At 43.1% G+C, this 26,596-nt stretch overlaps 1 protein-coding gene across 2 annotated transcripts in view; it reads right to left on the minus strand.

Moving 5' to 3' along the window:
* Positions 1-18,064, minus strand: part of CCN4 (cellular communication network factor 4) — a 37,670-nt gene extending 19,606 nt beyond the window's left edge. The window contains exons 1-4 of one of the 2 annotated variants that reach the window (XM_065832738.2): positions 17,708-18,064; positions 12,520-12,528; positions 4,712-4,726; positions 684-727 (exon numbers count right to left, since the gene is read on the minus strand). In XM_065832738.2, coding sequence (XP_065688810.1) covers positions 684-727; positions 4,712-4,726; positions 12,520-12,528; positions 17,708-17,780 — 141 coding nt within the window. In that variant the 5' untranslated portion in view covers positions 17,781-18,064. The remainder of the gene's footprint in view (positions 1-683; positions 728-4,711; positions 4,727-12,519; positions 12,529-17,707) is intronic. The other variant, XM_065832736.2, reaches the window with a different exon arrangement.
* Positions 18,065-26,596: the final 8,532 nt, after the last annotated feature.

Consider the following 26,596-nt stretch of genomic DNA (forward strand, 5'->3'; position numbering starts at 1 on the left):
TGTATGAGTTCAGATGAACAGAATCACTCAGAACACAACTAGAAGGGGATCTGTGCCCAAGCATACCAGGTAGACAACAAGCCAGAAATGTGGTGATCCATTAGCTGGAGAAATGAGGAATCTCTGTAAGCTCTTATTAGATGTTGAAGTGAGACCAGCACCAACGACCTTGCCAAATTTACAGTGAGATCACTTAGTAAGAGTGTGGTGATTAGCTAGAGGTTCCTTTTCCCAAGCTTTGCTGAGCTTATCTGCCTCAAATCCCTGGAACAAGCCCAGCCTAAGTAAAGGAATTGACTAGTTCAATATGTGGAGCAGGGACATTACTTGCCAAAACATGTATACAAAGACCCTTCATGGAGTTTATATTAGAGGTCATGAGTGCTAAAGCTATGAGGAGGGGAGAAACCAATAAACAAATCCGAAATTTTTAAACTTTTCTGGATCATTCTTAAGAACCTGAAGTAGATTGGAGTATAGGTTTTGTGATCTGAAAGGAGGAGACTGCAAATTGAGTAAACTCAATGTACCCATCAACAGATACACCACCCTTGTGCTGAGTGTTTACAATCTATTAGAAGAGATGGGTTTGCCCAAATACTTTGTATTCCAAAGTAGAATGTGGTAATGATACATCCTTTTCCTTTGGCATCTGGGAAACTGAAATCTAGTGACATTCTCACGCAGCTCCTCAGCTCAGTCTCAGTGGTAGTCAGGTGTACAATGTCTACAGTACCTGAGCCTAAGGGACATGCAAAAAAGACATCACAATTCCATAAGTTGAATTCCATCTAATATGAAATTAATCCCTTAAAGCTGTCACCAACCTGAGATAAATGAGTTCATAAGAGACTCCGGTCTATCTGGGGATCATGTTAAAAATCAACACCATCAGTGCTTTCAGTAACATGAAAAATAATAAAGCAATTTCAAAGCAGGTATCTAATAAAACATGGGAAACCATAAAGTGTTTTCATGTTAGTATTAATTTTCTGAACTCTGTCATTAATTTCATGGGAGCTACAGGTCCAACCAACCAACTAACCAACAAAACAACCTCTATTTCTTTCCTAAGAAAGCAAAAAAAAATGCTTCTTTCAAGACCAAGAGTGCAAAGTTTTGAAGTACACAGGTTTTTGAGTGTCAATTCATATGATTAAAGGCAGGTACTCAGTTCTCACACCACCAAGGGGATATCTGGTCAGCGTTCAACCAGAAATGCAAGAAGGAGAAAAAGCTGCTCACAAGACATACTGAGTTTTGTTTATATAGCAACACAGTTGGAAAGAGGAGGAGAGTAGGAGGAAATAAATTTGATTGGGACCTGGAGGTGACAGTGCAGTAAGATGGTTACAAATAAGACTACTAAATCAAGCCAATGTAAGCAGCTTGCTTTTAACAGCAGTTGCTTAAGAGAAGTTTCTTTCTAATGCAGACCACATGGCCACCCTGTTAGGACACATGGATGTGTCTTGTTCACTTTTCATAGTCACTGAAAAGGGTAAATGGCAGCCAGAACAGCATGACTAAAATATGAATGCCTTAAAAGAATATTGAAGCTAATGAAGATCAGATGATTTGAACAGTCAAATTAATTTAGAGAGAGTCAATAAACAAAAACCACTGACAATCAAACGCATATGCACAATGGCTCCAAAAATGTCCCTGAGCAAATTACGAACTCACTGTTCAGTGTTGTAAAAGATTGCAATTTGGTTACAAGCAGCTACCACATTTGCAAGACGCTTGTATTAGTGGGATCTTTTACACTAGTGAGATTATGTATAAAAGACCCCACTCTCCTCAGCTTCTCTGTGCAAGTAGCTGCTCTCACAGCTGCTGGATGCAACCCCTGGGTCCTCTCTGCTGACAACAGAGATCACTGTACTGAATACACAAGAGACTCAGTAACTACTCTAGGTACAATGCCTAACATTAGGGCTACTAACAGCAGAGAAGGTAAACTCTAGATCAAGGGTGTCAAACTCATTTTCACTGAGGGCCACTCCTACATTTATACAGTCCTGAAATTACATTTGGCCCTTTGAAGGCAACTGCGAGGCTGATGTGGCCCCTGGTGAAAATGGGTTTGATACCCCTGCTCTAGATTGAAGGTCTAGGGCATGACTTTGCGATCTGAATTCAGCTTTTAGCCTCTCTATGCTTGTAGAACAGGGTTGGTAACACTTCTTTTGCTACAAGAAGCAAACCCTGGAGATTGTGAACTGCCCAGGCCACAGAGAAACACACCATCAAGGGAGATAGCAGCCAGAGAATAAGGGCAGGGAAGATCCCAAGAGACTTCTTCTATGAAGATGCCAGGATGAATAGGGATAGGTAGGAAAGCCAAAGCTGCTAAAAGGGCTATAGGCCTGTGGCTCTGCTGGTGATGTGCCTGGGAAGAAGATAATTCTATCCACTCAGCCACAGAAGTATCAGTATTCAGCTTGTAGTATATTAATTTTGATGGATAGGACTTTCAGAGGTGTCTGGAGGACTACAAATGCAGGAGTACACTGCAGCAACTTCAACTTATCTACTTTAGCAAAAAATGCAAGATATCTCCACTTTGTTAACATGAAAGGAATGAATGTCTGGCAGTCAGCATGTTCCTCAGCCTAGAAATACCTGCGGCTCCACACCAGTAGCTCAGGGTGCCATAGCCAGATACATCCAGGTTACCACCAACAGGTCTGATACCACTGATGCCATCAATTAAAGAAGCCATGCAACACCAGAATGAAAACAGACACAGATGTGGTGAAGATTTTGTTCTGATATGAAGGGCTGAAATACCTTTGGCATATAACTTGTTCAAAGCTGAAGCCCTTTCTCATCCCATGCAATGAAAATTCTGTTTACTAGGGTTGGTCCATTGATCTTCTTCTGATGCCCTTGCCAGGGAATTTATTGATTGAATTTTAATTACTGTGAATTAAACTTCAAAGATTTAATTACTTTTTCCTCCATTAACACAACACCAGAAAGTGGGGTTTGCAGAGGAGAGAGGTGTTTTCACCAAAAGCAAGAGGAAATCCTGTTTTGCTTGGGTGTTGTGTTTGGGGTTTTTTTTTGTTGTTGCTTTGCTTTGTTTTGTGTTTTTGAATAAAGTGTTAAACCACAATAGGATGTGAAATGTGTGGGGATGTCTCTTCTGCTCTAGACAGGGACAAGAGAGGAAATTTGCTTTAAGAAGAGAAGCTGTTGTTAAAGCAATGCAACTGCGGGATTTGAAGAGTTAAACTATCTGTTTACTGAGCCATGGAATAGGCAACACACAGCTGTATCAACAGGAAAGTGGGATCTGGAGTCAGAAATGCGTTTTTTAACTTGTCCTTTTCTTCCTCAGATCTACCAAGGATGTTAACAGCTGAGATTTGATACAAAAAAGAAAGACCTCAACTGTGCAAGTTCTGCAGCAACAATGTACAGAGAGGGAACAGACCAGGCTCCAGTGTGCTGGCAGCTGGACAGCACTTATCAGCAATAGCATCCGCTTTCCAGGCCACCACGAAGAAATAAAGCCTGTTCAAGGTTTGAGGAAGTCTCACGCGATGGGACTTTGCTGGATTGAGGATGACTGATTGAGGTTGAGCTGAGCCAGAAGCCAAAGCACTGTGGAGCAGATCTCCCATGACTGTCCACCTCTCAACATACACCCCCACATTTTGCCTGGTCTCCGGGTCACTTTTCTCCTCTCTCCCCTGCTCTCATTGGCTGAACAACCCTGTGAAGTTATAATTTTGATTTCCTGTTTCTTCAGTTTTTTAAGCCAAGCTCACCGCCTCAGAGGAGTGTCCAAGTGTCATTGGTTTCAATTTGGATTCAAACACAAAGAAGAGGAAAATAGAGAGATATTAGAACACTGGTGTGGATTTGGTCTCAGGTTCCTGACCCTACACAGAACTCCCATTATCTTTCCAAGAGTTGAATTAAGCATTTTAATTGAAACACACAAGGGCTTTTTCTCCCCCCTCCTCTCTGTTTCTGTTACAGAAACTATCTATTAATGTACTGTGTAATGTATCGGGACAATGTTCATTACCTGAAATCCCTCTATCTCATCAGAACAATAGAAAAAGACAGGGAATACATTTGACTCTATTGGAAGGTGAGCAAAAAAATGTGACTTTTGGGTTATCTTTCCTAATTGGCCTCTTTTATTGGGAAAATCAAAACACAAGCACACAGACAAGCAAACCTTTTACAAAGGAACTGATGCAAAACGTGAAGAAGCAACATTATTTTTCCCAAATATATTCACTTTGAAAGCCAACAACTAATAATTTCAAGCCTGCTGCAAACTGCACTGTGGTTAAGGGGAGTTCAGGGCTGACCCTTGAGGACCAGGGTCTCACACCGCACATTCACAGACACCACAATTATTGACTCCCCAAACCAGAAGGGAACAGATACTACCTGCTTTTTTAGAGGATACCTGGATTTTACATTCACTCTGCTATGTTTTCATCTCATTTTTCATCTCTAAGAGTGGTTTAGATACATACTCTGAGTTTTTTTCAGGTGATTGCCCAGTTAGAGTACATGTTGATCTGTCATTTCATGCAATAAAACTTAATAGCATCAAATAATCAATATAGGTAGTGGTTTGGCAAAAAATGGGTGAAAACTGGAGGGAGTGTACATCACTGAAGCTTTAATAACATTAAAAGAAAATGAGATAACCATGAAAAAATGAGATTAAAAATACAACAAAGGATTAGGACTTTCCACAGGCAGAGGTTGAAAAGCCAGGGCAACTCCTAGGTTGCAGCAGGTACATTTGTAACATTAAGATCATTTAGAAAGACTATCATTCAAATATGTACCATAGATTTATTTGACATTAGTGAGTGTCCTGCTTTTGTTAAAAAAACAGGTTTCTTTTTTAGTAAATTTGCCTGTCAGCTGAAGCCTTCATATTAGCTGTGTTTTCCTGGAGAACCAGATACATGTTTTGGTAAACCTAGCAATGGAATGCAAACTTCTTGATAAGCACGGATGGACATCTCACGAGAGGGACAACGAGAAACAAGTGACCAAGAAACTGACCAACTGTGTATAACATTCCATTCACGGGAATACTTCATATAAAAGTGGGAGATCACGAGGATCTTGTCCCTTTTTTCCCTTTTTCCTTATGGCCGACATTAGGAGAGGACCTTGCTGGTTGTCCCTGCGAACTGAGGCCTAGTGAGAGACTGAATCCAGCTCCGGTTGGCTGCAGAGTCCAATCCAGGACTTCGGGTGCTGGTTCTGCAGTAGCTGAGACTTTCAAGACTGGTTTTGTATATTTTGTATGATTTTCTCTATTCTTATTAGTAGCATTAGTAAAACATCTTTAACTTTTTCCAACTCTCTTCTCTCTGTCCTTCTTTCCCTCCCGATCGCCTGTCCTGAGTGGGAAGGGGGGAGAGGGAGGGGCAAAAGGGGGAAGTGATGGGGAGAGGAGGTTAACAATACATCTGCCAGGGTTTGATTGTCACCCCGCAATCTAAATCCTCGACAGTGAGAAGGGAATTAAAGAACTGGTTTGCTCCAAAACAGTACCCCTTCAGCACCCTGTTGGGGTTCATGCAGAAGTTCCCATCCACAGATGCTCTGAGATATTTTCTTCAGGTCCAAATTTAAGCCAAACTTATCAATAGTTTGGCTACTTGATGGTATTCTTTAAAGAAAACCTTGAATTCAAATTCAAAATATTCACCTTGAAGTTCTCTCACAGTCATCGAGTTCCCTTACCTTGCCACAATTTCTCCAAATCTTGTTTGTGTTGGTCTGGATTTCCATGGAGTACCACACTCAAAATGCTAGGGACCTGGCATAGGAAGGATTCTTCTTCTGGCTGCTAGCTCATCCCTGGGAACATAATTCTTTCCCTTTCTGAAAATCAGTGGAGCTTGGCCCAGAATATTTGGCTAGAGAGACTTGGATAAAGCTGGTTAAGCCCTTGTGTAAGTTCATACAACCATTGCATTGTAACACAGTTTTCATAGAATAACAGAATCATAGAACAGTTTGCATTGAAAGGGACCTTTAAAGGTCATCTAGTCCAACCCCCCTGCAATGAGCAGGGACATTTTCAACCAGATCAGATTACTCAGAGGCCCGTCCAGCCTGGCCTGGGATGTCTCCAGGGATGGGGCATCTACCACCTCTCTGGGCAACCTGGGCCAGTGTTTCATCACCCTCATGGTAAAAAATTTCTTCCTCTTGTCTAGCCTAGTTTTGCAGCAGGCATTTGCCCATTTCCTACTCTGGAGCTCCATATCAAGAGAAGGCCACCTGAAGCTGTGGGTGCATGGACACCTAGGTCACTAGTCTACATTTAACTGCCGTGGCCAGCCCCAGGCTGTAGCTCCAGGAAGCCAGGTGTCCTTGATGCTGACAAGATAATGACATGGGGTTATCTCACCCTTGTTTTGACTGCCCAGAGCAATATCTGAGCAGAGCATCAAGGATGAGGAGCCAGCAGGATCTCAGGGAGATACAGCCAAGGGGAGCCTGGAGGAAAGACCACCCATGTAAGTCTCCCATGAGAGGCTTCAGAGATGGGCTGATCCAAATGATTTTTCTGAAGAACATTTTCTTTTTTAATGAGAACCGCTGCGGGCAGCAGAGTGAGGGCTACAGACCGCATCTTGTCCCATGTGCTGTGAAAAAGGAGAAGGGGATGGTGATGAGTCCCTGGACAGGGCAAACAGGCTGTTCATGAAGAGCTGGCCCGGAAAGACCAGAAAGAACAAATTCAGGCAGGGGGAAGGAAGGGGCTCAGAAGAGGTTGGAGCGAGCTCTCAAGCCAGTCAGCAAACACTATTCCAGACAGGCTTGAAGCTCAGATCCTGTTTTAATACACAACAGAAAACCCCAAAAAGCATCTGTACCTTCTCTTCCACTCCCAACAAAAGCTCACACAGTGCAAATGTGAAAGGAAAAAAGAAAGAGGTCAGTAGATTTGTTCTTGGCTTTTACAAGGTTTTGGGGACAAAAACGTTGCTTTTGAGTTAAATACAGTGGGAACTAGTGGGGAAACTAGAACACTTCCTAGTACAAAATCATGACGAAAAAAAGAAAAGGAGTGAAGTTATTAGTACAGGAAAATTATGTAATGTGCTGGAGAATTAATCTTCCTGCCCCTGAAGTCAGTGGAAACAGAACTGAAAGACAGGGCTTCGGTAAAAACCATGCCAGAAAATGAATCTAAAATAATTGATACAAGCAATGAAGTTGGAGGCTGATATACTCAGAGGTATCAGCTCTCTGGATGGAAATGAACACACAGCTCTTGCAAGGGAGAACAGACCATGTCACAGCTGCTTCTAGGAGGGATTGTTCATGGTGGAAAGCAGCACCGTTCACAAGGAGGAAATTATTGAATAACCAGTATCAATCTGGGGCCTGAGAGATGAAGTGACTGCCCCAAAGGCAAGCAGGATGTCTGTAGCAGAGCCAAAAATAGCAGTTTGGTTTCTTGCTCCTACACTGTAACCATATAATGACCCCTCCTACATGCAGTTAATAAACTAAGTTGTTTAGTTCTTACTGGATGCAAAAAAGAAATAATTCCACCAATCAGACTTGCAGATGCTTCCAATTCATCAAAGCCAATCGCTTAGTGTTTTATCTCTCAGCCATCATATGCACTTCATCTCTGCAAAAGGGCAAAACTCTTTCACTTCTCCAACGCCTTCAAATCCAACAGATCAGTGGCGATCAGCCGTTTATAACTTGATGTATCTATGCAAAGTGATGAAATGGGTCCTTCAAACATGATTTATTGCTCCTTGAGCACAGCTATGATACCTGCTGGGGCCCAGGTCTAAGCCAACCTGTTGACAAATTCCGCTTTCTGATCCAGAAACCTGCTGACACCATGAATGGCATAAAATAAACCAAAATAAGATAAAATTAAAATCAAATCAAATCAAATCAAATCAAATCAGATCAAATCAAATCAAATCAAATCAAAACAAAACAAATCAAATAGAATAAAAACCCAGTTCAGACCAGGGTGTTGCTGCAGTTCCACCAGAACCCACTAATGCTGGGAATCCTGCCCCCTGGCATTGAGGTGCTTTGGCAGGTCACAAGGAGAAATTTGCTTAGGCTTCATGCCCACCAGCACCCACATGCCTCCCAAAAAACACGCCATGCAAATGCTGCCACTTCCCCACCCTCAACAACCCCAAACTGCGAAGTGGCAGCATCTCAGCCCTTCAAGAGTTAATGCTGCTACTTTCATCCACAGAGGAGGACACCAGCTATGTGCTTTTTCTCCAGGAGGATAAAGATGAATTTCTAATCATATGGGTGCTGACATTTTTGCATGTCTCCACATCACTGGTGTTGGCTGCCTGTAGCCCACATCAAGCCAAGCAGGAGTGGGAGCTGTGCCCAGAGCCTACACAGGTTCGGGCTCCGAAATCCCTGACACGCGAGGGCAGTGTTGGTGCACAAATGACAAGGCTGTGGTGTCCCCAGCAGCCCTGCACAGCGCCCTGCTTCTTCTGAGCATCCCCCTGGGCCAAAGCTGCTCCACAGACACCATTTGTGCCAGAAAAATCACATTTGGGAAGCGTATGAGGAGGGGGGTGCTAAGCCAAAATATTTATATCTGCACAGCTCCTGCTGTAGAGAGAGTTTTGTAAGGAAGCTTCCCCTGTGTGTTGCAGGATGAACAGTAAAACCAGGATCAACGTCTTTATGGTCATATAGTCACATGTGAAAGAGACAAATGCAATGCTTTAATTATTCCTCTATAAAGTAGTACAATCACGGAGGATGCAGAGTTTTTTTAGAGAGATCTCAACTTTGCTGCCATAATGTCTATTTATTCCTCTCATCAAATATCCAGCCTCCCAGATGATACTCTGAAAAGCATTTTAATATAGCTGGGGTAGGGAGGGGACAGTCAAAAATATGGTGCAAACATCTCCCTGAGTGCAAAAAGACTGCCTACATGATATATATGGAAAAACAGACACAAACCATAAAAATTGAGGACTGGGAGTGTTACATATATGTGTATTATAAATATGTATATGCAAATCACACAGAATTAAGCACATCATCTAAAAGAAGCAGAAGGATTGCATCTGAGCCTGAAACCAGGAACTTAATGCATCATTCCACCACAAACTCAAGAGCTCACCCACACCCGGGCTGCTTTGTCACGTGAGGAATTTACCAGCCTGCACAAGTATGATCACACCAGCCCTTTGGGGAACCCCAGAGCACCAAGGAAGCTTAGTACAGGTTTTGACGCAAAATACGGAAAAACAAGTCAAGTGACTTCCAGAAATCCATTCCCACACAGAAGTCATCTTACAGCTTCTCTGACCCCTGAGAAAGGCTCATGGAGAGCCGTGTCTCATAGAAATGTTTGATTAAATGTAATTTTAGAAATGTACACTTGGCAGTCTAGTAAAACAGTGGAAATTAATAGTGAATGATTTCCATAAATGAACTGCAGTGCTAAAGAGCAGGGATGTCATCACATATTCAACTACAGTAACTGCAATACCTAGGGTCAAATGTGGAAGAAAATGTCACAGAAAGAAGCCAAGTGAACTTGCCCTTATTCTCTACATCAATGTATATCAGCCCACACACAGATGCTGTGGGTATGGCCTAGTCCTCCAAGACCAAGATCCAGCAGGAAATACTGCCGGCAGTGCTTATAAATAAATCACCTGCTGAATGACCAAATGGAACCTGGATATTTTCCTAATTAATTTTCCACCCTTTTTTTCTTGTAAAAATGTAACCAGAGAGTTTTATAGTGTAATCCGCTTGCAGATCCTCAGCACTGGCTGCAGTTTTTGTGGTTTGGTCCTTCCTTGCTAAACAGCTAAAATGACCCAGATGTTACTCGAAAACTAGGGAATTGGTAGCCTGCGGGCAGCCAAGTACATGTGCCAGCCATTTGGAACAGCGTTTAATTCCCCCCATATGGGTTTCCATGTCTCTGCCTCCTTATCAGCCCAGACACAGAAAGTTCTCTGTGTTACAGCAGATATAAGCCAGTGATCAAAAATGTTAGCTATAGCCTGCTTGGACGGCATCCACATCCAGGAATATATTAGTGGAATTCAAAAACCAGAAGGGATGATCCACATGTCCAAAAAACACAGATGCAGAGTGAATTCTTGCAGCACAAATGTGAGAATGCCAAGGACACCATTTATCAGGCATGGCAGTGACAGTGACACAAGTATTAAAAGCACGATCAGGAGATACTTTAAGATAGTGATGGCAATTTCTGGGGAGGATACCAGGCTCTCTGCAGAGCTCTGGTACAGGAGTTGTCCGCCCAGGACAAGAAGGCTGGACCCTTCATGGAGTAAAACATGTTCACCAGAGTCACTGCTTCAGATGATTAGCGTTGTCTCCAAAAGCCACCAAACTGTGTTTCAGCAAAGAGATACTCCCTTTTTTTCTCTATGATTTTCCTTTCACAGGCTAAGTGTGTGTATATGGAGATGAGGAAACTCCAGTGAGAGAAACAATCTCCACTCATCTTGCTGTCTCTTGTTATTTGAAAAGCTTCAGTAAGAAAACACCAAAAATGAAAGCAGGATGGTACTCTGCAGAGCTGGTAGAGCATGGAAATATTCAAAACTTTTAAACCACTCAGAAATTAAAGTCTGAGTTGCATTGGTAAATTCTAGAAACAGGAAAGTGCTACCGTACACATGTAGCTAAAAAACAGCTACCTTAAAAAAAATTCCCTGGGTCATCCAGAGTAATTTTGGTCCAAGTTGTTAGGTCCATATGGGTTGCACTGTTCTGGTGGCACGTAGCAAGTTTAGTGCCAGGTATTGTACAGGAATACGAAGTTGCTTACTACTACTGACTTTACTGTCTTCTTTCCATTACATACAGATACTACACATAGTAGTACCATGTTTCTAAACCTAATGTAGCTACTAACTTAGTCAAGCTAGACAGCTGCACGGTAGAGGTGTAATAATAAAACCAGTGCTTCATATCCACCTGGAAGCCTTTCACTGGAGATGATTTCAGTATGCTAGGAAGGGAAAGGACAGATTCTCCTTAAGCTAAGTAGAAGTTGTTTGTTTCAGCTCTAAGACAAAGGTGTAAGAGAAGCCAAAGCATTGCAGGTATAGAGAGGTCTGTCCATATGAGTGTCAATGAAATTCTGGATAAAGAAACCTTGCTATGCTGCTCCCTCATGAAGCACAAGGAGTCTTTTCTTATAACTCCTTCTGAATATGCAAGGCAAGCTCTTAAAAGAAGGTCCTTTTGCAGGGCTGGAATTCCTCCATGACAGCAAAGATCTAACTGCACACATGTCCAGCAACATCAAGATCCAGGTGACTCACAATCCTCCACGGATGATGTATGAGCCCGCAACTATTTTTACAAATACCTCTCAGGTTTCCCTTTGGGCTCATTGCACGCCATCCTGAAGTTCATGAAACTTGGCCTTCCAACTTGTTCATCTTTCATTTACTTTATAGGGTAAGTAGAATGACAGACCCAGACTAATAAAACAGAAGAACAATGTGGGAGCTATTGAGAAAGAGAAGAGGAACACAGAGATGACCACACAGTCCTGGAATGCATTAACAACCCTAGTACTATAAATTCATTATTTAAATTGTGCTGCAAAGCTTAGCTTAAGTGTTATCTTCTTCTACAGCTGTTTCAGCCTAAAGGCTCTCCTGTCCTTCCCCATCCACAAGAAGAATTACTTGTAGACCAGAGCCAGCTGTTGGCACCCACGGAGGTAAAAATGCCTTCTCTCTCTTCTACTTTCCCACACCTAGCCCAGATGCAAGGATTACAAATCGAAGCCCAGCAGTAGCCTAGTAGAAGGCAAAAGGGATTAAGAGGACTCCAGAAGCTTCACCCAGGATGCCAGAATAAACAGAAGTCAAGAGTGAAACCCATAAGGTTTCAGTAGGGATGTAACAAATAACAAAGGCACCAGTGGAAGTACCTCCCAGAGCTGGGAGACCACCAGGATGCTGGAGAACCAGTAATCCTCACCTACAGCTGGGAAGCCCAGAGTAGTACTGGAGAACATCTGCACAGAGCTGCTAAAGCAGCAGAGTCAGAGTCCCTCAGCCCAGGAACACATCTGTAAAAATAAAGCCCTGTGATGTCCCTGCCAACCTGCAGAAATGGGAGGCTGAAGGTAACTCATCTCAGGAAGACACAAACCCTGGGTGCGACAAAACTTGTAAGAGGTAGTGATGGGGAAATTGGTTGCTGTAAACCCAGTCCAAGAAACTGAGTCTGAATTCTTGGTGGACATCGGAATGCAGAAAAAGAAAACAAATGGGTAGACTTTGTTTTTGGGCCCATCACTACCAACCTGACTGCTGTCAGTCTAAGTTTCTGTTTAATAGAAAGAGAAAATTCTGCTTTTAAAATAAGCACCCTATCAATAGGGATGGTTGAGCTATATTGTAAGAAAGCAAAGGAGGAATCAGGGGAAGCATCTTAACCCTGGGTGCCTACCTGCAGCTCCCAGCAACAAGTCTGAAACACTGAGGACACCTTACCCTCCTTTCTGGTCCACAACAGGAGACACTGTCAGGTTTGATACTCAAATGTATGTTCAGCTGAAGCTGTGGGCGTTCAGATTTTGTCAAGCCACAGCTGCCAATGTTCACATACATCATACTATTTCTTTATTTTTAAAAGGCTTCGTTTCCATTCCTGCATTAGAGCCAGGGCTGTCCAGACAGAAATGCTCAAAACCCCTCTGGGACACAGAGGCCATCCAAAAAGAGAAGTTCTCAGTAAGCTGAGCACTGGCAAGATGCTAGAGCAGCTCTTAATGTCCCAACGTGGGAGTGTAAAGCTTCTGAAGAAAGAGGTCAAATGTCCCATGTGGGTCTGGAGGACTTCCGAAATTTTTGACCAGTGCTTTTGCATAGAACCTGGGGAAGGATGGAGAAGTCAAACATGCATGAATCTTTCGAAGTACTGACACCCAGTATCATCATATAAATCTCATGCTTTTGCTAAAACCCACAGCTATAATTTTTAACTCTTGGCTTTCCCTGGAGAAGCCCCACCAGCAAAGTACTTGCATTGGAGGCAGGACAGATGCAGCGTGAAATGGGGACAGGACTCACCCAAGGGGACACAAACAGGCAGTGGCACCACTGCGAGGGGAGTGAGGAAGCTATTTCTTGTCTTGGTTAATGCTGGTGAAGAGAATGTTGCACACGGGCAGCTGATGACTGTCAAAATAAATTCAGACACTGGTAGGAGAAGTTATGAAGAAAATGCATAAAAGCCTTCTGCTCTCAACAAAACCTCTGTGTTTGAGTTTGCATATTTAGGAGGCACCTTCATCGAAGATAAGACTTTGGTCTAGACCTCTGATCACATTCAGTGCTACCTTCAGGATGTTGCCTTGGCAATGATTACCTTCTGTAAGTGGATTTGTGACTCAGGACTGTCAAATAAAAAAACAGCTTTGGGAAAGCCCCACATGTGATACAACCACACCCAAAGGGATTATGTCTACCAGCTTCAAGCCACAAGACACTTATTTGCATAGATGAATCTTCAGTTGCTATAATCAGAATAATTTTAATTGACATCTACAATTTATGGAAGTGTAGGACAGGAACCCTTCTAAAGAGAAGTGTAATAAGCCTGTCACTGGTAACAAGATGCTGTCAAGTAAGACAGAATGGTGGAAAGGTTAAAGGGATAGGACACATTGACTTTAAATTTATGATGCTTAAGATTATCTACACATCATTACTCATGTTGCAAGTCTGTAGCCTTCCGTTATGAAGCACTCAGCAGACAAACCTCAGCTCACCTTCCTAGAGAGGTACAGGATTTTTGCAGGCAAGAATAAAGGTGTCTGGAACCTTTAGCATTAGACTACATATGAGCTGCTAGCAAAGCAAAGAGATAAATATATAAATCAATCTGTAGGCTTTGGTTTGTTTGGTTTTTTTTTGTTCAAGTTTGGTCAGAATGTGGTTTTGCCTGGAAGAGCCCGAAGAAATGTAATCATTTTTTCCTGCCACCGAATCCAAACATGTTGCAAACAAAATTCTTGGCCTCACTTTGGTGCCAATTAATCTTATAAGAAGGAGAAGGAAAAACCACACATTGCAGTTCTCAAACCGCTTTCCACACAGCCTGAAGAAGCCCTGAACTTGAGTCATTATCAGTGACTATCTAGTGAAATCAATGCTCACAAAGGGGATGGTGCTTATATAGAATCATAGAATGTCTTGAGGTGGAAGGGACCCACAAGGACCATCGAGTCCAACTCCTGTCCCTGCACAGCACAACCCCACAGTTCACACCATGTGTCTGAGGACGTTGTCCAGTCTCTTCTTGAACACTGTCAGGCTTGGGGCTGTGACACTTCCCTGGGGAGTTTGTTGTATAAAACCACCTTCAAACATGTCTCTCCTCCCTAAGACCCACAAAAGCCAAAAGACTGGTGTTTGTGTGCTGTGACTGTTATCAAATCAAATAGAAATGTCAATATCTGCCCACTAGTTGCTGTTATGAAAAGTAACACTATTCTTTGCTCTTTGACCTGCTGCTTAACAGCACCATCAATCAAATGGTCTGCAGGATTGCATTCACCTCTGCTGCACATACTACCCATTCCTCCACTTCAAATGTTTTAGAAACCTCCAGTGCTGTCCTTCTCCCTATTTAATCTCCTTTACTGATTTTCTACAAAGTTCAGAATTGCTTTTCTAATCATCACTCTGATTTGGGACATTTTGTCCCATTTGAAGAAGGGCTCTCATATCTGCTGAGTCATCAGGACTAGAGACGAAGACCCTGGCTCTGATTCCTCGATGTGCAGCTCTGAAAGAGACTGACACATCCAGCCTTAAACTCCTTGCTGCAGAAATGACTCAGGCTCTAAGGAATCTCAGCCTGGTTGACAGGACTTGGGCTCCCATGGTCTCTGCCCTTGTATCTATGAAAAAAAAATATTTTAAGAAATGTTCAAAAACTTATGCCTGAAATTCCAACTATTCTCAGCTATTTTTCTGTTCCCAAGCCCATTGCCTGCGTAGTTACACCCTTATGAAAAAAACTTGTTGATAAAACTGTTTAAGAGCTCAGTAACTTCCTGTAGCTCAGTACTGGGGGACAAGGGACGCTCCCCAAGAAACCTGAGAGCTGCTTTCCCAAATGCCCTTCCAGACCTGCCTGACCTTCCTGTATTAACTCTTCCGTCTTTCTCTCTGGAACAAGTATATGTATTCCAGTTATTTTAGATGGTCAGCTCTCCTTTCTCCCAGTGGAACATCTTTTTCTGTCCATGTTTCTTCATATATGTGAAAAGTGACACATCCTCAGGGAGACCACAGGGCTTTGCCTGTGCACAGTGACTTGGCTGATGCTATCACTCCATGGATGCCTCTGCAGTGTTGGAAAGATCTTTGTTACTGTTGTGATGATGCCATCAAAGATGCAACACAAAAGACAACAAGGTGGCATAATGTCAGAGCTTTATTGGCACTCATCTGTCATGACCCGTGTTACTTTGCTGAGATATCTCTCATAAGCAGGGTGGCCATGTCAGCTAAATATTCACAATATCCCACACCAGTTGCAATATCCCTTGCTCTTTCAAACATCCTTCTCTTAAGCAGACCATACTAAGTCTGCTCTTCTCCTAAAACTCCTGTAAGTATCGTATACACTAATACTGCCTCCCAGCTGCTCTACCCAGCCCCTCTCATCTCTCTATGCCATACACCATTTTAATCCCTGTTTCCTCACTCCCTTATGTACACCAGATGGAAATCTGCCCTTCGTCAACCTACCAACCCGGCATCACATCCCAGTTCAGGTGTAGAGAAAACCCACAGAAAGCCAGCTCATTACTGGGGAGAAATCGTCCCTGCTGAATGGTTTCTAGGCACAACCTTCGAATGTCCAGCTCCATGGGTGTGTTGAGGAGTTGACAGTGCCTCTATCTCCAGAGACACAGCTTCATCTGCTCCTTTCAATGGAGAGCTCGAACAGAAACAATCAAGATCCAGAACTCTTTTTAGGCTACTTTTGATCCTGTTTCAAACCTTTTAGATACTCTTCAGACCAAACATGCTGACAGCGATATTTGGATTGCAGTCATCCCCACAGCAGGCACATGTGTCTGCATGCACTCACACATACTTTCATGCTACAGGAGTTTTTTTTACAAACAGCTTTGATATCAAGGGAACCCAAGACAACCACTGTAAAATTTACGAAGGTTACACAGATCTTCTCTAGTAACACTGTCGGGGGGAGAGGTTAGGGAGGGGGCTCTCTCTGTGCAACTCTCTTGCTCAACAAAAATCACCTGAGGTAAGAATCAACTTACTCCAGAGACCCCAAGAAGTGCATTTTACTTGTTGTTAGTTCTGTGATTTGTTTTGTGTTGTGTATATATATATATATATTTTTTTTTTTTCTAGAAAAGGCACCGTTATCAGTCTATCTCCACATCCACATGGGACTTATCTCTTTGCCATCTGCTTTCACACAGGTGCGTCTGGTGTACCACACCACACGTGCTACTTTCTTACTTTGAAGCTCCTCTTTATCTCGCTACACACAAGCCAACCCCTGATACCAGCAGCCCTGCAAAGCAAAATCCCTCCCGTGCAAAGCAGTTGATGTTACCCCCACTCTGAGCAGAAGCAATGCTCAGACACAGCTTCACAGGTGTCTGGCTCAGGGAATGCCCCAGCCTCAAGCCGGGTAGTCCAAACGGGTCCCTCTGCACCTCTCTTTTGCGGTCCCCAGGGCTCCCCGAGCCCTGGGTCCAGCGTTGCCTCTGGGGATGGGGATGAGGATGTGAGACATGGCAGGTCCCGCTGGGAACAGGGGCACCCCGCACCCTCCTGAACACAACAAACGCTCTCACCAGCCGGCTCTCTTCCACCCCCGGGGATTTTACACCAGCCGCAAACACGCACCGGGAAAAGAAAAGCAAAACGCAAACACCTTCTGAAATAAGCGGCTTTCCTATACAGGTTTTTTCCAAAAAGGAAGGGAAGAAAAGCAGCCACTGCCTGCGTGGATCGGGAAGCTGCAGAAGTCAGGAGGCGGCGGGGGGTGGGGGGGAAACCCTCCGGCAGCCGCACACCTGCGGGAAGCGGCTGGTGGCACCGCCCGACTACGGCCCCGGTCCTGGCTCCGGAACGGCCACGGTCCCGGCCCCAGGACTGCTCTGGTAGCGGCTTCGGGACGGCTCCGGTACCGGCCCCGCTCTGGGCACAGCCGCCCGTCCGGGACCTGCCCCTTCCCCTCCAGCCCTCTCTCCTAACAGCCTCACTCTGGCTGCTTCGGGCGGGAATGGGTGATCTTTTGCTCCCTCTTTTGTTCCACAATGCAAATAAAAGTAATAAATGGGAGGGAAAAAAAAAAAAAAAAAGAGGAGAGAGAGAAAAAAGAAAAAGGAAATTATAATAATAATTTAAAAAAGACCCCACGCCACAGTTTTCTCTGGAGATCCACCTGGACGCTGAGCAGAAAGGGACTCAACTCAGAGTCACTTCTGCACCTTTCCTTATTTCCTCTCCTCTCCTTTTCTCTCCTCCACAGCTCACCTTTCCCACCTCCCCAAATCTCACGCTGCCCGCCTTTCTACAGGCACCACACTCGGCTCTCCCAGCCCACCGTGCATTAAAGCCAAGTGTGCTTGCAGAAGACGAGTCTCCCCTGCAGTTTCCAAACTCACCTGCAAAATGCTGCTTGTTGCTAGAATCCAGGGCAAAAGCCACCTCATCCCTGGAAGCCGGGATTAAATACATTGATTGAACCCAGATTTAGAGCCGTTTTGAACAAAAACACCACTTTGGGGAATGCAGAGCAATCTTGAACCGGCAACCTAGCCTAAGCACTCTGCCTTTTTCTCTTGGCTCTTTGGGGATTTTATTAAAGACAGATCTGACGTCAGGGTGAAGGACAAGCCCTGCATTTTTCCTCTGGAGAAACTTTTCCTGCCTTCACTTCTTCATTTTTGTGTTCGGTGTTGTCCCACCTCCTGCATTTCAGTGTATCGCCGTTAGCCAAAGGGCTCTTAAAGGGAAAGCTGCAGCGCCGTGGTCCAACGCACTGAGATTTTAGCTCCGCAGCAAAATACTCAGAGCATACCCCTCATGTTGCTCGTGGCATTCAGACTCTTGCAACGCAGCTAATACAGCAAGGAACGTTTGATCTGGCTGTACTGATTATGATTAATGACCCGGCATGTATGCAAATATGCACAGATGTTGGATTTGTTTAATGTTTTTAAGAGTGGCTTCATTTGGAGCGCAGAAGGATGTTCGTCCTGCAGGCACAGCCTGTGGGAGGCACTGTGCTGGGTCCCTTGGGTCCCCCGTCTTTACAGGACAATCCACATGGGAAATGAAAGGAAGGGGACGTTATCCCCTGCCATGCTACACATCTCTTCTGTGATTTTGGTGGACAGTACCAGAGCATGCATCCGCTCCTGGGCCCAGTTATAATTCCACCCTGTGCCAGCAGTGCGCTTAACAAATATTGCAAACCCCACCCTGAATAAAGCTAAACTTTCTGATCACCTGCATCCTTGTTAATTTATATCCTGATTTTATGTGGGTCATCTCCAACGTGTTTTTCTCCTTTTATCTAGGCACGGTATTTTCCCTCACTCCTCTAAATCTGAATTTGAAAGAATTTAAATTCTCTTTCATCCTTAAACTGAAATAGAATGGTATAAGAAAAATGACTGCTTGCAAGGGAAGGAAATTCATATTAAACTGGTTTACATACCTTAAACTCAATAAAGAGTTGAGACATGGGCTAAACGAGATGCAAAGGTAAATTTAAATAGGTAGACCCTCCTGCTTGATAAAGGAAGATGGGCAATGCTGAATGAGTGAACAGTCTGATGACCAAAATAGAACTGCGATAATGCCATAACCTCTGATCAGCCTTGGCTGCCTCCTGTAACTCGGGTGTGCCAGGTCAGGTTGGGGTGAGCTCCCCCACCCTCCCCCAGCAGCCATCCCAGCCCTCTGGAGAACATGATGCTGTGGTGGGCTTTGCTCCCCAGACCCAGCACAGCTGAACACTCAAGGCTGTAGCTGACTGTGGGTGGGGAGGCAAAAGCGAGGAAGCTAAACTCCAATAATGCATATTCTCGTGATTGTCATCCCTTCCTTCTGTGTGGGGAGACATGGCTGGTATAATGGTTTAACACCAGCTGGACCAGGGAGCTCTAAAAGGACCGGATTTTTTTTTTTTTTTGTGAGTCTCTGGACACTCAGCTGCCCTGGGAAATGATTCAATCAGAGTTTGGCTGCAAACTGGAGGAAATGCCACCTTGTCTGCATCCTCCAGCACCTTCACCCCCACCACAGCCCCTTCCCAGGACATACCAACCTGAAGACCAGGTTGGGAATCATACTTTTTGTCAGGTACTTCCAGGGCTGTTTCTGTTCTCCTTCTTCTATATCCTTCCCTCTCCTTCCTTGCTTCCTCCGTTAATTCATTCCACCTCTATTACAATTGTTCTCTCTCACTCCTCTCTGTCATCAGCACATATCTTTCCTCAGATACCAGCAATACTCAGTCACAGGGACTTTCTGAGGAATCTAGAAATAAACCTGCTAGCTTCATGTCACCTGGGTGGTGTCCATCTGCATGTGTCTGACTTTGGAGTCCAAATCCCTGAATATTCTGTGAAGTGAAAGGAGCATTCTGAGAGTGAAATTCCTCTGACCTTGGTGAGATGGGCTCTTAAAGAGAGAGATGAAACTTGATAGATTAGCCTAGGGCGATAGGCTCAGGTGTAAAGTAGGTGGCTAATACCTCATAAAAGCCCTGCTTGCTGGCTTGGAGCTGAAGGGGCCAGGCTACCCTGTTTCCCTGAAAAAAAGAAAGGGTTTTATATTAATTTTTGCTCCAAAAGGTGCCTTTTTTTTTTTTTTTACATGTATAGCTGCCTGGACACTAATTAAATGAACTTTCTTTATGAACTGTAACTAGGGCTTATTTTTGGAGTAGGGCTTATATTTCAAGCATTCTCAAATATCCTGAAAAACCATGCTAGGGCTTATTTTTGGAGTAGGTCTTATTTTTTGGGAAACAGGGTAACAGTCCTAGAAAAAACAGCTTTGCAAATGGAAGAAGAACGGAGTTCAAAGCTTCTGGGTTATCACATTATTAAAATCAAGGGAAAGAACACTTCATAAATGGCGCCAGAAATGGCAGTGTATTCTGGTTTTTTTCTCAAAAAACATTTGGTTATCTCACTCTCTCTTGACTATTTCCCCTGCATATTTCATTATCCTCAGTGGGTTCTTTTGCTAATGCTGTGGTCAAGTGTATCAGCAAGGATGGAGTCTTTGAGATATGGACATCTGGTTCCTTGCAGCTGCACAGCTCATCTCATGTTGGTCATGGGATTTTGTCATGTGGCGATCATAAACCAGACACTCTGTCTCAGCTTGGTTGAGACAGAGATCAAGAGCAGTGGTGCTGAGACATCCAGCTGCCTCAGCAACCTTTCTGATAGCAATAGAGGAGTGGAGCACCTCCCTTATGAAGAAAGGCTGAGGGAGCTGGGTCTCTTTAGTTTGGAGAAGAGGAGACTAAGGGGCGACCTTATTAATGTTTATAAATATATAAAGGGTGAGTGCCACGAGGATGGAGCCAGGCTCTTCTTGGTGGCGAACGATGATAGGACAAGGGGTAATGGGATCAAGCTGGAACACAAGAGATTCCACTTAAATTTGAGAAGAAACTTCTTCTCAGTGAAGGTGACAGACACTGGAACAGGCTGCCCAGGGAGGTTGTGGAGTCTCCTTCCCTGTAGACATTCAAACCCGCCTGGACATGTTCCTGTGTGACCCCACCTAGGCGTTCCTGCTCCAGCAGGGGGATTGGACTAGATGATCTTTTGAGGTCCCTTCCAATCCCAAACATACTGTGATACTGTAATTCCGACATGGATATGGCACATCGGTGCACTTGCAGTCCTGACTGGGTGTAAGTTTAATTCATTAAGTCTCAAATGACAGGGACATTTAGGCTCTTGTTTAACTCAGTGATGGCAGCAGACCACACCTTGGTTTCTGCTTCTGGGACCTCTCGTGTTTTGCTAAGGATGAGCGTGCTAAAAGAGATTGTTGCAAACCTGTAGCACCCGAGCTTAATCCTGAGGAATCTTGTACTGATCCCTAAAAATGGAGGTTCTAAAGATACTTCTCTGTCTAGTTCAAAGACTTAAATTCAATTTAAGATCACCAAATGATGGAAAATCCACTTCATGTTTTGGTGAGTTCTGTTACATTCACTATTAAAAGTTTGTGCCATATTTTCAGTCTGAATTTGCTGGTTTCATTTTTCTGCCAATGTCTGCTTGGCTGATGGGAATTCAGTACCTTCTTCCAACATATAAATATGCAAGGATCAGTAAATCACCATTGACTCTTCAATAAAACAAGGAAAATGCATTGTTTTTAAGTCTCAGCATCTAATTAGTTTTCTGGACCTGGAAGCAGTTTTATAGTTTTAATGATTTTTGTCTCTTTACCTTTCACGGACATTGTCTGTGAATATAGCCACCCATCACTCTGCAGTCACACCATCCACAGCGAACTGGAAACAGGTAGCATGCCTCAGTGCAAACCAGCTCTGATTCTGTTAGCCTAACACTTTAATATCACTCCTTTCTCAACACATCCCTTAGGTGTATCAGCCACATAAACAGGTTTCTCAGTTTGACTCCGCTTTACAGTCTTTTTAGACTAAATAAACTGGGAAATGGATTGATTCATTTTATACTGCTTGATGTGCCTGACACTTTTATTGAGAGCTGTAGCTGGCCAAAGAACACAAGGACTGCTAAGAACAGAAAGAGGGTTCAGGAAGGATGGGTGATGCTCTTGCTTGCAAATGCGTGGTAGGAACAGCTCCTTGCCCATAGTGGATTTACCCTGTAATAAATGAAATCAGAGTCTGTCTACAAGTCCAAGGGAAAAAAGAACATCTTGGAATTTCCTGACTCATAAAAGGTAAAGGCTGAGTCATGAATCTGGCTTTTGAACAAGTCAAACAAGTAGTTGGGTTAGTTTTCTGTCATTCTATCATAGTTTTCTGCCTTTCTCCATGCCCATGTAGTGGAGGAGACATCCCTTCCATGCAGTAGTTGCCTGTTGAATAGAAGGTGACCCAAACAGCAGGAAGGCAGGAACCTCACCTGCTTCAGGAAGCACATACTGGAATGGGAAAGGAGGTGGAGGAGTCAAACTGCATCATCTATAATTGTTGTTAGGACTACTTAGGTGATGAGGAGAGTTACATCAGCCTGGCCCTTTGAAATATCAAAGAAGCTTTAGAAACGAGTAAGAAAACATCTGGTGTAGCTGTGTCTTGATAACATCAAGCATCTCAGCACTCAGCCAGCCCCACTTTGACACAGGTGAACATCTCATTTTCAGAGAGTTATTGGCCTCTGCAGAGGAGACGCGACACCACAGAGTGCAAGAAGTTGCAACACAGCAGGACAACTCACTCTTTGCTACCTAAACAGTCTTTCTATAGAAGAAGGTGGGTGGGAATCACAGTGTGGATGGAGAGACAAAAGCTCCTTTGCTCCTATTCAGCCTTGTAGTCCCGGTACTATGATCCAGAAGGTATCAGCGAGGAGATGATGTAGTACATCCACCACTGGATTCCCTCAGTCTCGTAAGAAATGCCAGGTGAAGGGAGGTACCTTGAAATATGATTCAACCCAAGTCTCTGTTACTGTGTAAATATGCACAATGTTGTGTGGCCTGCACTCCTTGTGCTGGTATACTTGTACAGCTGTTCATACATACAATGGCTAAAGAGAAAATCAGCAATTTCAGGTAAACCAGCCTGACTGTCAGCACTCCAGCACTGAGCGATTAGTTCTCCAAAGAGCTGGCATGAATCAGACCCACTGATACGGGTGAAGCCACAGCTAAATCTGAAAAATGGAACCCTCAATATTTAATCTATTCATGCAGCCAAAACCATTTATATTTGAGTGAGAATACTGCTTTTGGGGAGACATGTCTGTGGTTTCATCCCCTATAAATAGATTCAGATTTATTAGAACAGGTCTTCAGCTGGTGTCAATCTGTGGGACTGTTGACTTCAGCAGCATTAATCCGGCTGACGGTGGCGAGCTGTTCCGCTGTGAGCAGTGGTTTGAATGACAGTAGAAAACCCCCAAGTCATTAAAATACTAGTTTCTGTAATTTCCCATTAAAAAAAAAAATAATTAGAACTTCACATCAATTTAAAAATACATGTTGTATTAGATTTTCAGTTATTGATGCCAGTAACTTCAGATATTGTATTTTCTTCATTGCCCTCAAAAAGCAATGACCTGATTATGGTGTTCATCAATTCTTAACTTCTCATAATTTCCTACTGGACATTTATGTGGCCATTATGTGGGCAAAAAAAGATATCCTAATGGTTTTGAAGCAGTATCAATCACTTGTGACAGGAGCAATAGTACTCTGGGCTATCCAGTGTTTTTCCTGAGCAATTGTCTGTCCCAGTATCTGCTCTCAAAAAAACATCAGTTTCTTAATTAAAGCTTTCAAACAGAACTTAGAATAAAAAAAGAAAATAAAAACTAACAAACAAACAAACAAACCAAAACAACACAAATAAGATGCCAGGGTCTGAGAATAATTAGTAATCAAAATGAACAGGAGACAGTGAATCAAGAACTGCCATAAATATGAACAAGGTCTTATAAACCCTTGCTGAAGAAATGCAATATTCTGGAGTTAAAAAATTACCTAATATTTGCTATTCAATAAAAGAAACTGTATTAATAACACACATTGAGTCGGAGCCTCAGCTGGTATAAAAATGAAGTCATTGGAGTTGCACTGATTTGTGTCATTCATGGGTACAATGTATTATTCATAAATATTAGTTCAACTATCTGAACAAATGCAGGAAGTGCAGGAGAGGAATTGATCTTTGGGTTTGCCTCTTGCAGATGTTTTTCTTGATGCACATGAAGAGAAAAGAAAATACATTGACTAACAAACTATGAAAAGATGAAGAATCTCAACAAATTTTGCACACATTCCTGAAGTCAGTCTGCTCCCTTTATATGTTGGCCTGCTTCATATCATGGTCTCCTTGACAAGTGACTTTATGACATGTTCCATAAAATTACTTCACCCTCTGCGGATAATGTTCACACCCTGGTATTTCTATTCTCTAAATCAGGGGCCACAGAATTACACAACTATTCATTCACCTGGGCCTTTTTTCCTTCTACTAGTGCAGCAATACTCTCCAGTCTCTGGGATGGAGTTTGTTACATGTGGAGGGAAATTTGGTCCGTTCTGCTGGAAATTCACTGTGGTTGGTGCCACTGGTCCCAGTTGAGTCTAGGTAAGACTGGAATCAGAACTGAGCTTTTCAGTCACACACTGACGCTTCCCAACACTGTAAATATGTCAGTGAATTTCCAAGGTTGGGCTAGATAATAAGTATCTTCGATTGGAAAACAAACACACAAAACAAACCCAAAACAAAACCCTAAGCCAATGAAACTGCATTAAGTGTGAAAAAAAATGAGGGTTATAAAATATAACAATCTCCTATCTCAGATGGGCTTGTTTTTTTTTTGTTGGAAAGCAGATCCAGCCTTTACGCCCATATTTTGTTAATAAATCAGGCAAATAATATATTTTATTTCATATTAAAGAAAATAAGAAAGAAACTTTATTAATTGTTTAGAAAATTTATGCATAGATCCCCAAGAGATGAAACCTGTTTGAAACATGAAATACTCGAGGACCAGTTTTCCCTCTATGGTCCAAGTATCCAAATTCTGCATTCTAGCTCTGGTAACATTTTATTCAAAGTTTCCTTTGGTATTTGGTTAGTAAATGTTTCTCTTTCAACAGAGCTGCTTTCAGTCTCTGTTTCCTGGGGAAATGGAGCTTATGCAATCGCTTCGTATGTGTTCATGTCTGTCTGTCTGTGTCCCTCTTCAGTAATTTTTGAGCCTCTTGGCCAAAATCAAGCCGAATTTGTCAGAAAGAGAGATATCTCACTGACAATCTTGTACCTGCACATTTTGTGAAAGGAGGCACTGAGGAAGAAGAGAGAGGCCATAGGAGCATCACACCTTTGGGAAAAGCAGTGTTTACTCACGCACTATTAGATGGCAGAGAAGCCACACAGCTGAGACCTCTCAGACTGCAGGAAAACAACTTCAGCTGGAGCTCGCAGTCAGCCACCAGACACAAATCTGTGGGGAAAGCGGCTTTATTGATGTAGAGCTCACAAAAATACTGCTAGTTTAGGCATGCATAGTCCAAATGCTCTCAAGTTCTCTTTTTATTTCTTTTTCTATTTCTTGTCAGCCCATACCAACATTTTTGCTTAATTTTGTCTCGGTTATAAAAGCACAAAGAGTGAAAACAAAGGTATCAATTTTCACCCGACCACCTTATAAAGTAAAATATTAAGTCTGTCACAAACTCTTTCTGGACTCTTTCAAAGTGCAAAAGACGCAGTCACCTTCCAGTGGTTATAGAGTGGTTCTGCCCCAAGAAGGTGAATTAATTGAGGGCCTGATATAGGCTGGTTTACAGACCTCAGCAGAAGAAGGTCTCAGCCATGGAGAACGCTCAGGGTATACATGTTTTTATTACCATTGATAGTTGCATCTGCAGTGTTTGAAAAACATTATAATGAAGATCATAAACTACTTTTCCATGCCCTGCTAGTATTCATTATAATTTTTATAAAATTGGGAGCATTATGATTTTGTTTTCTGATTTCATTTGGAGCACCGTTGTTCGCCAAAACTAGAGTCACAATCCTGAAGCAAAGAAAGTGAATAGGACATGGGAGATGATGTATCAAGTGCCAGAGCAAGTTACTCCCCAAGCTCTGATGTTTGTGATCAGTGTCCACCCTCCTCCATCCCTGTCTAGTACGATAAAACTTTCCACCCTCTCCTGGACTGAGAGCACCACACAGATAGTAACTGTTTCCTTGTAGGTTTATTTTTCCTTCCTCTTCCTCCTGCCAGCCTTTTGGAGCAGATGGGATGATATAGCCTTGTATTCAGCCTCAGGGAAAGAGAAAAGCACAGCCTGGAACAAGGCCCTGAACCCACATTCTAAGGCGAAAGGGTGGTGTAGTTGATGTCTACCTTGATCCTCCAAATATTTTTCTTCTTCATAAAGTGGTAAAACGGTTTCACAGGTGCTGGCAGTACTTCTTTCCTTTTAACATGGCTTTGGTCCATCTCGCTTTAAGCACACCTGAAACTGTTGAGTCCCTAAGGCACTGCTGGGCTGAACACGTTCAGCCAGAGCAGACTTTCCAAAGGGAATTCGGACAATGAGGACATATTCTGGTACACTGTGTGAGACAGGCACAGCACAGGAGAGGGGAAGGACAAGGAGAAGATCCCTGCATGGGATCCACAGCACCACGCTTTTGGGGCTGCGTTAGTTATTCCTAGTTTTAAGCATGAGAAAAATACACAGAAGGTAAATCCTGTCTACTCCGCAATTACCAAAAATGTTGACTAGTGTCTTTGTTTATTTTTAAAAAAACAAAAGTTAAAAATACAACT

Source organism: Patagioenas fasciata, chromosome 2 (genome assembly GCF_037038585.1).
Source record: "Patagioenas fasciata isolate bPatFas1 chromosome 2, bPatFas1.hap1, whole genome shotgun sequence".
NCBI classification, from domain to species: Eukaryota; Metazoa; Chordata; class Aves; order Columbiformes; family Columbidae; genus Patagioenas; species Patagioenas fasciata.